This window comes from Rhinatrema bivittatum, chromosome 3 (assembly GCF_901001135.1).
Source record: "Rhinatrema bivittatum chromosome 3, aRhiBiv1.1, whole genome shotgun sequence".
NCBI lineage: Eukaryota > Metazoa > Chordata > Amphibia > Gymnophiona > Rhinatrematidae > Rhinatrema > Rhinatrema bivittatum.
In genome coordinates this window covers 158,488,987-158,505,275 of record NC_042617.1, presented here as the reverse complement: position 1 = coordinate 158,505,275, position 16,289 = coordinate 158,488,987, and the positions used below count along the sequence as shown (strand labels likewise).

The 16,289-nt window shown below is 41.5% G+C and overlaps 1 protein-coding gene across 1 annotated transcript in view; it reads left to right on the top strand.

The window, feature by feature from the left end:
* The window catches only part of LOC115087120 (probable methyltransferase TARBP1), a 421,872-nt gene that overhangs the window by 357,746 nt on the left and 47,837 nt on the right, over positions 1-16,289 (top strand). The window contains exons 20-22 of the mRNA XM_029593877.1: positions 518-638; positions 2,373-2,483; positions 11,129-11,278. Of these exons, the coding sequence (XP_029449737.1) occupies positions 518-638; positions 2,373-2,483; positions 11,129-11,278 (382 nt within the window). The remainder of the gene's footprint in view (positions 1-517; positions 639-2,372; positions 2,484-11,128; positions 11,279-16,289) is intronic.

Genomic DNA, 16,289 nt, shown 5'->3' with positions numbered 1-16,289 from the left:
TAACATAAAAAGTCAATTAGCTTGATAGTTACAATAAATAAATGCAGACCACAATAAATAGTGTAGAGGAAGAGATTACAATGCTGTTTACCTTGCACATGCTAAAGTCTTTTTTGCACATGGTCCTTCATTTGCATGCATAGACACTCTAATTTTAGCATGTTCATGCTAATGTTTTTCTGGAGCATTTTAAGGTGCACGATAATGCCTTATTAGTTAGCATGCTATTTTTACTATGCACAAATGGGTCTTAACTTATGCATTAAAGTTTATTGCAGAGGCCTTTAATGACAAACACATGAAATAACTGTCTTCATGAATACAAGGAATTTTTATGACCATTTGAACTTTTTGCACTGAGGGAATGAAGTGTGATGGGGGGGTTTTGTTTGAGGGGAGGGTGTTTCAAAAATTGAATTTAATGTCATGGCCAGTTTATCATTTAAAATATGTAGTAGTATTGAACTATGTACATTTTCATTTTGTTTTCCTTTTCCATAAAAAAAATAAAATCTAGCACAAATAGGGATGACCATTACGTGAGAATTTGTGCTGTGAAATTCCTTTGCTTGTTGGATGGATCGAACACATCACACAAGATGTTCATTGAGGATCTTGTAATCAAGCTGCTAGATAAAGTAAGGTCCCTGTTATTTTATATATTTCTAATATATTTTACTCCACTTGTCGAGGTACTGTGTATTCTGTAAGTGTGTTGGTGATAATTTTCTAACTGCTCTCGTTAGTGCATTACGAATGCAAGCCTCTCCCCAGCCCTGCCTCCAGGAAGCCTCTCTTCACAGCGGGTAAAGTTACTTGTGTAGTGGCACTATGTGTGTAAGTTATCTGCACATAGGGAGGGCATATTTCCAAAAGCCCATTTTTGTGAGTAAAGCGTGGAAATGGCTTTCAAAATTACATTTTGGAAGTGATTTTCAAATAACCCACCTTAATTGGGCAGCAAAAACGCATCTAAGCTGCTCCAGTTTTCAAAGCGAACTTAGTCACACAAGTCTGCTTGAGAATTATCCCACTGGAAAAGAAAATGAAATAGACAGAGGAGACTGAAAAGAGGTGGAGGAGAAAATCATGCCAGAAGCAGAGCTTTGGAAAAACTGTTATTGAATCATTTTGTAGTATTAGTTTTGACTTAGTTATACAAAATTATTCTTGTATAGCAATGACTACCTGACAGACATGTTGCCATAATAATATCTGGTACTGCAGTGTCTTTTTGTTATTATTATTATTATTATTATTATTGGTCCAGTGAAAGGTATTGCAAGCCTACAAAGATTTCATTCGTCTCCAGGATCAATATGGCTACTATGAAAAATTAATGTTTTGTAAAACACACAATCAAATCCTCAAACGATGGGATAATAATTTTAGAAAAGCAGTTGGTTATAGAAGGTATTTTTTTTGACTCAGCAGTTCCCTCCTACTCCTTTGCTCAGTCAGACTTAGAGCTGTGATCTGGCACCATAAAACTTCATTGGCACCTAGCCAGGGATAGTTTTCTCCTACTTTCTATCACCTCCTCACTCACTTAGCCCTGCCATTGCAGCGACTGTCCTCGGCTGGAGGCCCTGCAATGATGGGCTTTAAATCCCACCACTAGGTGTCGCCATTGCATGCTGACTGGGTCCCCAGTCCTGGCCAACCTGGAGACTGGAGAATGTGGGGCCCTCCTCCAAGCAGTGCACAATACTTCCACTGAGCCAGCAGGTGAGCCCAGGGATGATTGTTTCTATCTCCCCAAATTCAGATCAGTGTATCCATTACAAATTGAAATCGCCCTCCCTTTTTGAAAGCTAGAAATATGCAGTCATTTGTACTATCTGAGTTTGCAGAGCCCTTGCAGACATTTTCTGTTTATTGTTAGGTTTGTATTAAAAGAAACCTATAGAGAAATGAATGTCACTATGGTTAAGATACAGATTGCAGCAGCAAACTACCATTCCTCAGAAGACCAGCATCTCTTCATTTCTCTTTGTGAAAAAATACATTTGAACAACACTGAAGGGAGTGTATACATTTCATAAATCATTTTTATGTCAATTCTTACAGCAGCATTGTTACTTTTGGTGCACATTCAGATACACAGATGAAGTAGTTCCGAATTAAAGGTTGAAACAATAGATGCTTTAGTTAGAGCCGAACGTTTTTGAGAGCAGTTAATACAAAAGTTGACAGTTTTTTTTAAGGAAGTAATTCTTGAATTGGCTTAGTAATGTTTGGATGTGCCAAGTAAAACAACAGTCTATTCACGTATCATTTCAATCCGAAGATTTAGTATTCTATCAAATTCTGCACAAATTCTATTTACTATGCGTGTTTTGAAATTTTTTTTAACTTGAATGTTTTTTCAGGATGACCTAGTATCCAGATCTAAAATGCGCTACTATGGGAATTCTTTGCAGCACAGGATCAAAAACAGGTTGTGGCAGATACTGTTGGTGCTCTTTCCAAAACTGGATGAGGTACAGTATATTTTTTTTTCAGTAGAATTTTAACTTTTGCACAATATGAGTAACACAAACTTGAGTGAACAACTTTTCTGTAATTGGCCTACAAAAGAAAAGTGCAATCATCCAATATAACGTAAACATAAGAATATGGCATTTGCAATACTGGGTCAGACCAAAGGTTCATCAAGCCCAGTATCCTGTTTCCAGCAGTGGGCAATCCAAGTCTCAGATACCTGGTAGGATCCCAAAATATAAATAGATACCATGCTGCTTATCCCAAAGATAAGAAGTGGATATCCACAAGTCCACATTAATAGTTTATGGACTTTTCTTCCAGAAACTTGTCCAAACCTTTTATCCAGCTATACTAACAGTTTAATTATGCATTGGCAAAAAATTATTTTCTCCTATTTGTCTTAAATGTATTATCTAGTAACTTCATTGCTTGTTCCCTAGTTTTGTACGTTTTGAAAGAATAAACTGATTCACTCTACTCATTTTATAGACCTCTATCTTATCACCCCTCAGCAGTCTCTTCTCCAAACTGAAAAGCCCTAATCTCTTTAGCCTTTCCTCATAGAGGAATCTTTCCATCACCTTTATCATTTTGGTCACCCTTCTCTGAACTTTTTCTAATCCTGCTATATCTTTTTGGAGATGCAGTGACCAAAATTGCATACAGTATTCAAGGTACAGTCTCATCATGAACTAATACAGAGGGATTATGATGTTATTTGTTTTGTTCTCCATTTGTTTCATAATTCCTAGCATTCTGTTTGCTTTCATGGCAACCTTTGCACTCTGAACAGAGGATTTTAACATATTATCCACAATGACATCTAGATCCTTTTCCTGGGTGGTAACTCCATTGTGGTACCTTGCATTGTGTAACTATAATTTGGGTTGCCCTTTCCTACATGCATCATTTTGCACTTGTCCACATTAAGGGGGGTTAATTACCAACTCGCATTATGGCCTTTTTAGTCTCTCTCTCTCTCTCTCTCTCTCTCTCCCTCCCCCATGATTGTAGGTAGGAACTGCAATAATTGTGGTATTATCGCAAAGTGCGAAAAAGTTATTGCACTCTGTGGTAATACCTATGTGAAGCGCTAAGATAGCGCACATTGTGATAAATAGGCTATTACCATAAAACACACCCCTCTTCCTATCACATGCGATAGTTTGATGAATCTAGTCTTAAATGTCATCTGGATGCCCAGTCTCACAGGTACCTTTGCAATTTTGTACAAACCTCTTATAATTTAACAACTTTGAATAATTTTGTATCATCCCGGTACTGGAGAAGACTTGTCACTGCTTGATAATGTTCCAATGCAAGTTGTGAGACATGAAGAAGCTGCTGCAGAAGCAGGAGATTATGTGGCTGCTGGGGTTTCCTGAGGCGTGAACTCTGTCTTGGAATCAATTCGGGGTCGTCATGATTCAACAGAAGTTATTGTCTACTGTTCTTTGATCCTCTTGGTGATTATAGATCGATTGGCCCTATCCCTTTTACTTAAACTCTTTGTTGAAATATTGGACACTATCTGGGCTCTTTTGATCCAGCTGGATTCTTCAGTTTCTGCTACTTCAAAGGATATAACTTCTTTGGAAGAATCAGTAAAAATGTTGGCTAAAAAGCAAGAAGTAGATTTTCTGGAGTCTAATAAGAGAATATTGGAGATGTGAGATAGAGGTTAAAGTGATTAATGTCTCCCTGGTTCAGGATGACATCCTGATTCATAGACATTTAGGGCCGGATTTTAAAAGCCCTATGCGTGCTGGGCCTATTTTAAAAAGGCCCGGTGACGCGTGTAAGTCGTGGGGTGGGGGCGGGGCCAGAGGCCTCCGACAGAGCAGCCATTGCTGCTGTGTCGGAGGATCGCGTGCCGGTAGGCTGCCAGCGTGCGCAACTTGCGCCTGCCCAGAGGCAGGTGCAAAAGGTAAGACAAAGGTCCGGGGGGTTTAGAGTAGGGCTGGGGGGGGGGGGGGGGGGAAGGTTAGGAGAAGGGGTGGGAAGGTCAGGCTAGGGGAAAGAGAATTTCCCTCACAGGCCGCTCTGATTTTGGAGCGGCCTGGGAGGGAAAGGGGGAAGGCAGCACGGCTCTGTGCGTGAAAGGGGCGGATTTTAAAAGGGTTACGTGCATAAGTTATGCGCGTAACCCTTAAAAAAAAAAAACAAAAAAAAACCCTGCGCGCGCTGAGCCTATTTTGCATAGGCTCGGCAGCGTGCACAAGTCCCGGGGGCGTGGCCAAGGCCTCTGGACCAGCCCTCAGGTCGGGTGATTGCGTGCCAGCGGGCCACCGGCGCGCACGAGTTACGCCTGCACTGAGATTCTGGCTGTCCCGCCATTGAATAAAGTATATTATTTACCTGTAAAGAGAAGATTGCCTTCAGCTTTGTTTGATGGTCGGAACTCAGGGGACGTTTTGGGAAGAACTGGTGCTGTAGAATCTGATAGAGCTAAATTATTGGCATCTCTTGTATTTAAAGAAGATTTAGACTTGATTTTTCATACATATTTTTAAAAGGTTACTGAGGAGTTCATGAGGTGTTCTAGATATTATTAGATTAACCCAGGAGAAGAAAAAAAATCCTTATTCGGCTATGCACCAGGAGACTGAAGATCTTGGTGCCACTTTTTTCTTGCACTGCCTGTGTAAATGCCTTGTGACATATGCCCAAGTTAATCGTTTTTAACACCAGAGCAATTGAGAGCTTTTTTATATTTAAAGAAGTTGAGTGGTCCTGCTGTAGCTGGGGGAGATAATGATAATGGGGGTTAATTGAGATATTGAATTGGTTCCTGATCTTCTGCTAGTGCCATTCCTTTTCTTTTTCATATCTTTTGGTTTCTTTTTTGTCATTTTTTTTCTTCCTCCTTTATTCTTGTTTGAATTTTTGGGCTAAAGGCTATGATTTCTTATGAATTATTTTTCCATATATATCAGTGATAAGGTTTTTCTGTGAAATTGCAACATTTCTATTAGCGAGTGTGTGTAAAACTGGTCTAAATAAAAAGCATAGAATAAATAAATAAAATGCTGTGGTCCTAGTACAGGTCACACTGGAGCACACCACTATTCACCTTTCTACTTTAAGAAAATTGACAGTTTACCTCTATTCTCTGTTTTCGATTTTATAACCAGTTCTCAGTCTACAATAGAGCATTGCCTCCTATCCCATGGCTTTTTAATTTCCTCAAGAGTCTCTCATAAGGTACTTTGTCAAAATATTTCTGAAAATCTAGATACACTGTCAACTGGTTCATCTTTATTCACATGTTCATGCTTTCAAAAAAAAATGTAGCAGACTGGTGAGACAAGACTTCCCTTGACCAAATCCATTTTGGTTTTGTCCCATTAAACTATATGTTCAGTAATTTTATTCTTTATAATAGTTTCAACCATTTTTCCCAGCACTGTTGTCTGGCTCACTGATCTGTTATAAGAACATAAGAAAATGCCATACTGGGTCAGACCAAGGGTCCATCAAGCCCAGCATCCTGTTTCCATCAGTGGCCAATCCAAGCCATAAGAACCTGGCAAGTACCCAAAAACTAAGTCTAGTCCATGTTACCATTGCTAATGGCAGTGGCTATTCTTAAGTGAGCTTAATAGCAGGTAATGGACTTCTCCTCCAAGAACTTATCCAATCCTTTTTTAAACACCGCTATACTAACAGCACTAACCACATCCTCTGCAACAAATTCCAGAGTTTAATTGTGCATTGAGTAAAAAAGAACTTTCTCCGATTAGTTTTAAATGTGCCCAATGCTAACTTCATGGAGTGCCCCCTAGTCTTTCTACTATCCGAAAGAGTAAATAACCGATTCACGTCTACCCGTTCTAGACCTCTATTCATTTTAAACATCTCTATCATATCCCCCCTCAGCCGTCTCTTCTCCAAGCTGAAAAGTCCTAACCTCTTTAGTCTTTCCTCATAGGGGAGCTGTTCCATTCCCCTTATCATTTTGGTAGCCCTTCTCTGTCCCTTCTCCATCGCAATTATATCTTTTTTGAGATGCGGCGACCAGAATTGTACACAGTATTCAAGGTGCGGTCTCACCATGGAGCGATACAGAGGCATTATGACATTTTCCGTTTTATTCACCATTCCCTTTCTAATAATTCCCAACATTCTGTTTGCTTTTTTGACTGCCGCAGCACACTGAACCGATGATTTCAATGGGTTACCACTATGATGCCTAGATCTCTTTCTTGGATTGTAGCACCTAATATGGAACCCAACATTGTGTAACTATAGCATGGGTTATTTTTCCCTATATGCATCACCTTGCACTTATGCACATTAAATTTCATCTGCCATTTGGATGCCCAATTTTCCAGATCACCTCTGAAATCCTTTTTGAAAATGGAAGTTATGTTTGCCTCCTTTCCAATCTTCAGATACTGTAGCTGCCTTGGGCAGGCATAATTTTAGAAACAAAGGTAGGGGGGCATTTAGTTAGGGCTGGGGGGTGGATTAGATAGGGGAAGGGAGGGAAAGATGGTGGGGACCAAAAAAAAAGTTCCCTCCAAGGCCGCTCCGATTACGGAGCGGCTTTGGAGGGAACAGGGAAAGCCATCGGTGCTCCTCTCGGATTCACCGTGCGCAAGGTGCACAAGTGTGCACCCCCTTGCGCTCACAGACTCCGGATTTTATAACATGTGCGCGACAGCCGGGTAGCACGCACAAATGTACCCCGCGCGCTCCTCTAAAAATCTGCCCCTAAGTGTATAATAGTTACTCTTCATGTCAGTTCTTGTAGCAACTGCTCCATGAAACAGTCATTTATTTCATCTAGAAACTTTACCTCCTTAGTATGTCCTGATTTACCCAGTCAGTACTGGGGTACTTGAAATCACCCATTTATTATTGTGTTGCTAATTTTATTAGCTTCCCTAATTTTTGTTAACATTTCATTATCGCTTTGTTCATTCTGGCCACGTGGAGGGTAGTACTGCTATTCCATTCCCCTTCTCACATGGAATTTCTCTCCAAGAAGATTCTACAATGCATTTTGTTTCCTGCAGACCTTTTATCCTGTTCGATTCTATGCCCTCTTTAGCATATAGTGCCAGCCATCCACCAATTTGATCCATCCTATCATTGCGATATAATTTGTACCCTGGTATCATGCTGTCTGATTGGTTATCCTCCTTTCACTGGGTCTCTGAGATGCCAATTATATCTACCTCTTTAGTCAGTGCTATACATTCTAACTCTCCTATCTTATTTTTTAGTCTTCTAGCAGTTGAATACGGACATTTCAAAGTGTGCTCTCTGTTTGCATTAACAATCTGCTTAGCACTTGACAGGGGTAATTTGGAATCTGCCTGCTCTTAACTTAAAGGCACCTGGGCTACTTTAGCATTTATTGCAACCTCTCTATCAGGAAGCCCTAATTTCCCTGATTTGTTAGTATCCTTCAAGGATACCTCATTCCAAACCATGCACTTCTGAGTGACTGTTGGCTTTCCCCTTTATCTAGTTTAAAAGCTGCTCTATCTCATTTTTGAGGGTTAGTGCCAGCAGCCTGGTTCCACTCTGGTTAAGGAGGATCCTCTCTTATTGTGACAATTAAAATAGTTCAGTATACAATGTTCTTATAATTAAGTTTTCTATGTCAGGCACACCATTTTTATTTCATTTTCATTTATTAAAATGTATATATCGCTTAACACGTCCTAAGCAATGCACAAAAAGAATAAAACATTCACTTGTAATAACATAAATCCAACAAAAGACCAGATAGAATTTGTCAAAAATTTAACAATTTCACTGAAATAGAGATTAAACTGGAGTCATACCTTACCAAGAGCTGTTCAGCAGTTTTCAAAACTATGTGCATTGTTGCAAAGTCCAGTGGTACCTTTCCGAATTGACTTTGCATCAGTGAGTACATGCATACTCTCCCTTTAGGAATTGCCTTGGGAAAATGTGCCTGCAGATATGTGCACCTGCTTTTTCTGCAGACATTTTTTCCCTGAAAAAAACACAACACTCTGCACTTTTCTCGGGTTATTGGAGCCACCTGCAAATAATCCACTCCACTCCTGGACTTGATTTCTGTTGAGGTGCATACTAAAATAAAGTAGATCCTGGCTTACATTTGCTGGGCTAAGTATCAGATTATAGTTTCTTTCTCTTCAGGGTTAACAAAGGGATTCGGGTTCAATATCAATTTAAACAGATGAAGAAAAATTCACAGTTCATTTCAGTCCAGTCTAGATCAGGTTACATGGTTACCACAAGAATTTATTACTTCACCTTACAGGCACCAGAGGTACAAGGCAAGCTATAGTTTCTAGGTTTAAGGCATTACAGGTACAAAGCAAGAGAGAGTATCTGGGTTCATTGCTTCACAAATACAAGGCACTTTCAAGATGCAAGGCAGGGTTTCTGGGATTTCATAGATCTGTCTCGGATCCTCACGACTTGGCAGATAATTAACACAGCACTCACAGGTCTGCTCAGAGCCCTTATGGCTCAACTCAGTTTGTCTTGTCTTGTCTTGGCCTTCAGCCCTTGAATTGCCAGGAGCCCTGCTTGTTCCTTGCAACCTCTTATAAATCTCTGATAAGCAATATGGATTCTCAGGGGTATAGTTGTGGGTTTGGGCTTTGAAGAATAAGCAAGCCTTTTCTGCTTGCTCTCTTCCTTTCTATATAGTAGGGATGTGCATTTGTTGGGCCATTCTTTTCATGGGTACATGCGTACCTCATAAATGTATGGTACGCATGTAACTTGTGCACGTACCATACATTTGTGAGGTGCGCACATACCCATGAAAAAAAATGGCCCAATGAATGCACATCCACAGGGTTGCTCAGAGTCAAAACTCCATTCTCTCATGGTCACCAATTTGTGGCTGGCTCAAGCTCTTTTGTCCTGATAGCATTGTTGCCTCTCCTAATTTAACCCTGTCTGAGCCCACCTTTTCCCATGTGTTCAAGTAGGCATGTTGTTGATCCCTATGAGCTCTTCTACAGGGTAGACAAGTTTCGGATGGCCTTTTTGCTCAGGTAAATGTTTTTTGAAAATGGCCCCTTATTTTTCTTTTAATTGTAACAGTAGAAGTTACATGGAACTATTGAGATCAAAGCAAGATCTGAAAGATCAAGAAAAAATTCTGATAGAACTGCCCAAAAACCGATCTTATCTTCAAATCAGAGCACACAGTTCATGGCTACTCGTCTTCTGAAACGTTTAGCTCTCACTGGAGTATATGTCCACAAGTCCACAGTTGAAATTGCTAGCTGGAATCATTTAGAGATTTTTATTTTAATAGCCTTTCCCTGCTTTGTAAGAGTGAATTACTGTAGTATCTTCATTTTCAAATGCTCAGAAAGCTGCTTAGACCACAGTTGAAAATAGACAGAAGAACAATTACAACCTGAGAGGGTAGAAGAGTATTTTTTTCAACTATGGAATTGTCTTCACCTGACTAACTGAAGGCCTAATGAGTCAATCTACTTTTCGGGCCTTAATGTTTTAAAAAATAAAGAATCAGTTGCAAGCGTGTCCAAACTTTTGCACATGCTATATTTCACTGTTTATTTTCATTAAAAACTGCAGAAAGATGTCATGTTTAACTTTGTACTGTGTAAAGGTTGTGTCAGTTTCTGTTCACTCAGGGGTAGATTTTCAAATAGCGCGAATTGGCCTACTTTTGCTGGCGCATCAGGCGCAAGCAAAAGTAAGCTGGATTTTAGTAGATACGCGCGGAGCCGCGCGTATCTGCTAAAAACCTGGATCGGCGCACGCAAGGCTATTGATTTTGTATAGCCGGCGCGTGCCGAGCCGCGCAGCCTACCCCCGTTCCCTCCGAGGCCGCTCCGATTTCGGAGCAGCCTCGGAGGGAATCCTCTAACGCCCTCCCCTCACCTTTCCCTCCCTTCCTCTACCTAACCCACCCACCCGGCCCTGTCGGGTGGGTGGGTTACGCCTCCCAGAGGGAGGCGTAAATCCCCGCGCGCCAGCGGGCCTCTTGCGCGCCGGGACGCGACCTGGGGGTGGGTACGGAGGGCGCGGCCACGCCCCCGTACCCGCCCCCAAAACGCTGCGACGACTGGGCCCGCCCCCGACACGCCCCCCTCGGAGAACCCCGGGACTTACGCGAGTCCCGGGGCTCTGCGCGCGCCGGTAGCCTATGTAAAATAGGCTCACCGGCGCGCAGGGCCCTGCTCGCCTAAATCCGCCCAAAACCGGGCGGATTTAGGCGAGCAGGGCTCTGAAAATCCGCCCCTTAGAGACTGAACATACCGTACATTTTGGCCAGGGATGCCTAAACTTTTGCATACAACTGTAGATGGAAACAAGACGTTGAATCTGCAGGAAGGCTGTATAAAAGTGTTATGGTTATATTAGTAACTTTTGAATAAAGAATTAATTTAAATAGACAAGATTAGGGAAAAGTATGACCAGTGACCTGATGGAAAGTCTTTCTTCTTTACTCCACCATGAGACCACTGGCATTATGGAATGTAGAAATATCTGTATATAATCCGTGTAAATGCAATGAGCATCAACTCATCACATTTTTCCTTTTTCAAATAACTTAAATGTTTGTATAATAAAACCTTCATTATGTTTTTGTTGACCTGTGGGATGGAATTTTTAACATTTTTCTTAATTTTATTCTTTCGTGCAGAATTTTTTGAATGGAATTCTTGACAGGATTTTTCAGGCTGGACTTAGCAACAATCAAGCCTCTGTGAAATATGCAATAGAATGGATCATTATATTAATCTTACATAGATATCCTCAGTTCCTTAATAAATTCTGGGACTGTTTCTGCTATGTGAGTATATTCGAATGTTCACTTTCTGTAACAGATTTGTACCATTGTAAAGAAACTGCAACGTGTTATGTAATTTAATGTGATGTTAACTAGATACAGTTTTCAAGTTAAGAGCTTTAGCCATTCAGGTATCTCATCCCAAGATAATTTGGCTGTAGACCAGTAGCAGAACACGGGAAACTAGTTAACCCCTGTCCCTCTGATTTGGCCAGTCACACTCTCCCCAAGATGCTGACATGCCTCACAGCTCTTATGCCGCCATCGCTATGTTGCTGCTGCCTCCCTTGTGTGCGCACACATGTGCATGCATAATTTTATTTATTTATTTATTTATTTATTTATTTATTTATAGGTTCTTTTATACCGAGGTACGTAAAGGAATACATCACCTCGGTTTACAGTGAAACAGTAATTTAGCAACCAGCTTTACATATAACAGTTTAACACAGTAAAAACAATTAACCGAAAAGACTTTACAGAATATGCTGACTTCATTAACTATGAAACTATTGAATATTAATAATTAAGTATTACATGGGAACAAATTAACTGTCAAAATCAAAACTAACGTCTTCTTAAGGTAATATAGGCCCCACAGCGGGAAACAGGATGCAGTGTGCTCAGATGACATCAGCCTCCTTGTTCTATTTAAACCAACTTAGCCCTTTACCCCTCACCTCAGCAACAGGTTCTCCTGCTGTCCTAGCATGGGTGTTGCTCCAGTGTTTCTGAGGCTGCCTTACTTTGTCTTGTCCCCTCTTGCCTTGCCTCATTCTGCCTGCCCAGCCTTACCCCATCCTCCTTGCTTCTTGCCTAGCCTCATCTTAGCCTATATTTTCCTGCCTTGGTATTGACCTATGCCATGGACCTGGACTTCTCTCCTGCCTGTCACTGACCTCTGCTACGACCCTCAACTATGCTCTGCTCACTGCCTGCCCTGACCATTGGCCTAACTCTGGTAATCGCCTGACCACTGCCTGCCTTGACCTTGGCCCTACCCTGGACTCTCTCTCTTCCTGTTGGCCCTGTGGGACTATCAGTAGGGATGTGCATTACTTGAAAATTAAATAGAAAAGTGGAACAAATAGGGGCCAATTTGTTTCTTTAATGGGACCCCAAAATGAATTTAAGTGGCCCCACAAATTAAATCCTATTCGTTTCATTCATTTGAAATATAAAGATATCTGTAAGCCATTATAGTTAATGGACTCAGAAATCATAGGGAGAGCAACAGGTAATGGGTACAATTAGAAATTGATACAGTGTAGAGCAGGCAGTCAGCACAGAAGGGGAGGATGGGTATGCTGTGAAGGGAATGAGAGGAATGACATATTACAGCAAAGCATTTTGCTACTCTGACTTTTGCTGCAAGCTGGATACAGTGACACTGTTCTTGAAGACTACGGGTGTCAGAGATTTGCTCTGCAGTGCTTCTCAAGACATTGTCTGTGTGAAAGCATAGCTCTGCGCTCTGTCTGAGTTCTTGGTAAGGTTTCGCATATTATATAGTCTCATTGTGTCAGTCCATTATCAGCCCGTCACACAAGAGAGAAAAGCAAAGCAGTGAGACAGCATTGCATCACAATATCTGTGTCTCATCGCAGATTTGTGTTGCTTCGCTTTCAGTTGCTGTTCTGTTTTTCCTTTCTGGTGATTGAAGCCTTAGGTACACTTGAGATTACTCATTTGTTCTCTGTTTGCCTGGCAGTAGGCAGTATGGGGCATAAATGAGCAGTGAGGGCAGGGCAGAGTGTGCAGCATAACAGGTTGTACTGTGAAACCTGTCTGTGTCAGAGAAATAATGCAGACAGTTTGGGCAGTGGGCACTACAATACCACTGCAAAATATTAAGGGGACGCGCCAATTTTATAACGTGTGCGCCGGCGTGCGCATGTTATAAATTCCGATGGCTGCGCATACATGCGCACTGGATTTTAAAATCCATGTGGGCGTCCCGCGACTTGCCCATGTGGGGGGAGGGGGGAATTTTACAAAGCAACTCATAGTAATACAATTGGCCCTCCCCCAAATTCCCTCCCAGTCCGCTCCAATTAAGGAGCGGACAGGGAGGGTACTTTCCTACACCTAACTCTATCCTTCCTCCCTCTTCCCCTCTCCTCCCCGCCCCTAAGCCTACCCTAACTATCCATAATTTTTTTATTTTAATACTTACTGCTCCTCCAGAGCAGAAGTCATCTGCAAGCGCCAGCCGGCTACTAACTCACGCTTCCCTGGGACAGCGGCTAATGGTGCTGGTCCGGCCCGCCCAGACCACACAACAGGACTGCCTTTTTTCCCTCGGCTGGCACTTCTGCACATACCAGGGTTTGTGCATGTAGCCGAGCCCATTGTAAAATGCACACGGCAATCAAGGCCCAGCCACGTACGTAAACTCCGAAATTTACACGTGTAGCCCTTTTAAAATCCAGGCTTAAATTTTTGTTGTAATCTTCACATCCCTGGTGACAAAAACAATCTTGTAAGGATCAGGGAAAGTCAGAGCAGATGAAGTAAATTTTGGACAATGTGTCCAAAATTGAGCAGGTTGGTGCTGCCACTGCCAGGAAAAACCTAAAAAGTAGTCCTGCACTGAAACTGAAGAGGAATTTCTTGGTTTGGTATATTGTTATGCTATTGTTATACTGATTTTTTTTTTTTTTTTTGCCCAAAGAAGCCCTCATTGTGAAGGAGAAGAAACTGGCACAAGACAAAAGATACTCAAGCATAACTATTTCACTGTTCTGAATGTGAACGTAGTGCCAGAGATTTCATGCTAAACCAGAAAATCAGAAATGGAACGGGCTGAGGGCAGCAAAGTGATATGGGCAGTGGTGTCTAAATAAAGCAGCCCTTACTACTTTCCTGGAAAACCACCCTCAGTCATTAGAGAATCCATTGTGATGTACTAATTGTGAGAAGAATCTTTTATCTTTGGCAAACTCGTTCTACAAGAAAATCTAAATACCACCCTGCACCTCGGGTGGGGGTCTTTGTGCCACTCAGCTTTGCTTCCATGTCCAGACCTTACACCTCAGTTTCCTTTGCCACTGTGCTTTGCTGTCATACCCCAGAGCTAACTCCTTGCCAGTCTGGGGGAGCTGCTTTATTTATTTATTTCAAAACATTTCTTACCCACCCTTCCTTGGTTCAGGGCAGGGTACAAAAATACATTCATAATAATTCACATTAGACAAACAATAATACAACATTGGACATGAGTGACTCTGAAATGCTTCTGAATATGGACCTCTGTATGTTTTTATTATGTTTTGGGGTTGGGTTTTTTTACGTTTTATATCTGCCTGGAACTCTCATAGGTGGATGGGGCAATTTTCAAATTGTCCACACTGGAACAAAAATTCATGGGTACTTTTAACCCACAGACTTTATACCAATTTTTAACGTGAATGTATGCTCATATATTCACTTTGAAATTTGCTGTAGGTAGAAAGAATCTGCAGATATTGCCACCTGCTGTTTCTGAGAGTACTTTAAAAAAAAAAATAGAAAATAATGCATGTATAGTTGAAAATGCAATCTATGAGCCTAATTTCCCCACTCAATTTAATCACACCACTGGAAAACCTGCGCTCAAAACAGGACAATTTTACAAGTGACTTACAAAGATTAAAAGCACCTTACCAGCGTTAATCAGCTTTTACACTTTGTAAATCACTTTTAAAGCTTTCTTCTCTCTGTTTTAAAAAGAGTTGCTAATACAGTCTACCAGAATGCAAGAGTGGAAACTCTATTTTTAAGATTTTACTAGTCAAAGGTTGCAGGATAATCTAGTCACAAGCAAAAGAAAGCATGGTAAAGAAACAAAATTAGAGAGGCTAAGCAAATGAGGAAAAGCCCTCTCAGGCTTCCTCAAACAAGGTAAATGTTCATCAGCACACAACTTTCGGCCAAACAAATATTGCTTTGACTGTTAAACTAACAAAAATATTGTAAGTAATTTTACTAAAAAGTTCAAGTCTGGTATTACACGCTCTTTAATATTTACCTGTTACCGCTCTGCCACCTCCTCTCCGACCTTGGTCTTAAGTTTTTCTTATATGCAGATGACGTCCAAATCCTCGTCCCTATTCAAGAATCCCTCAACAAATCTGTTAAGTTTTGGGAAACATGCCTCACCTCCATTAACACCCTACTCTCTAACCTCCACCTTGCTTTAAACTCCTCCAAAACTGAATTCCTCATCATTTCAAATCACCCTGACCGGACGCCACCCTCTGCTCATGACCTCACCCTCCCCTCAAATGTTCTTCCCTTCTTCGTGCGAGACCTCGGTGTCTCCCCAGACCACCAACTAAACTTCAAAAACCACATTAACACAATCATAAAGGGAGGATTTTTCAAGTTCTACATCCTCAAAAAAAAACTTAAACCTCTGCTCCACTCGCAAGACTTCCGCACAGTCCTGCAAGCGACAGTGCTATCAAAAATGGATTACTGCAATTCCTTACTTCTAGGCATCCCCTACTCTACTATTAGAACCCTGCAAATGTTACAGAATGCTATGACAAATATCCTTACAAATACACATAAAGCCGACCACATCACCCCTATTCTTAAGGAACTCCATTGGCTTCCCATCTCCTCCCGCATCAGATACAAAACCCTCACCATTATTCACAACTCCCTGCAAAACCACAATCACTCCTGGCTTGAGGATGCTCTTTGATTCCGCTCCTCCAATCATCCTACTAGAACCGCACTCTCAGGAACCCTCCACTCCCCTTCCCTTAAATGTGCTCACCACACTTCCATCAGAGAAAGAGCCCTATCCATTGCAGGCCCCTCCCTCTGGAACACTATGCCACTTGAGCTCCGACTAGAACCATGCATTCGGAAATTCAAAACGGGGGTTAAAACATGGCTCTTTAAAATGGCCTACCCTGACTCGGATCCTACGTAGTCCCCCTGCTCCCTCTACTCCTTCAGAGAAAGAGCCCTGTCATTCCCGTACTTATAGCCTTCCCTTTATTCCTTTAATTGTACTCCGATT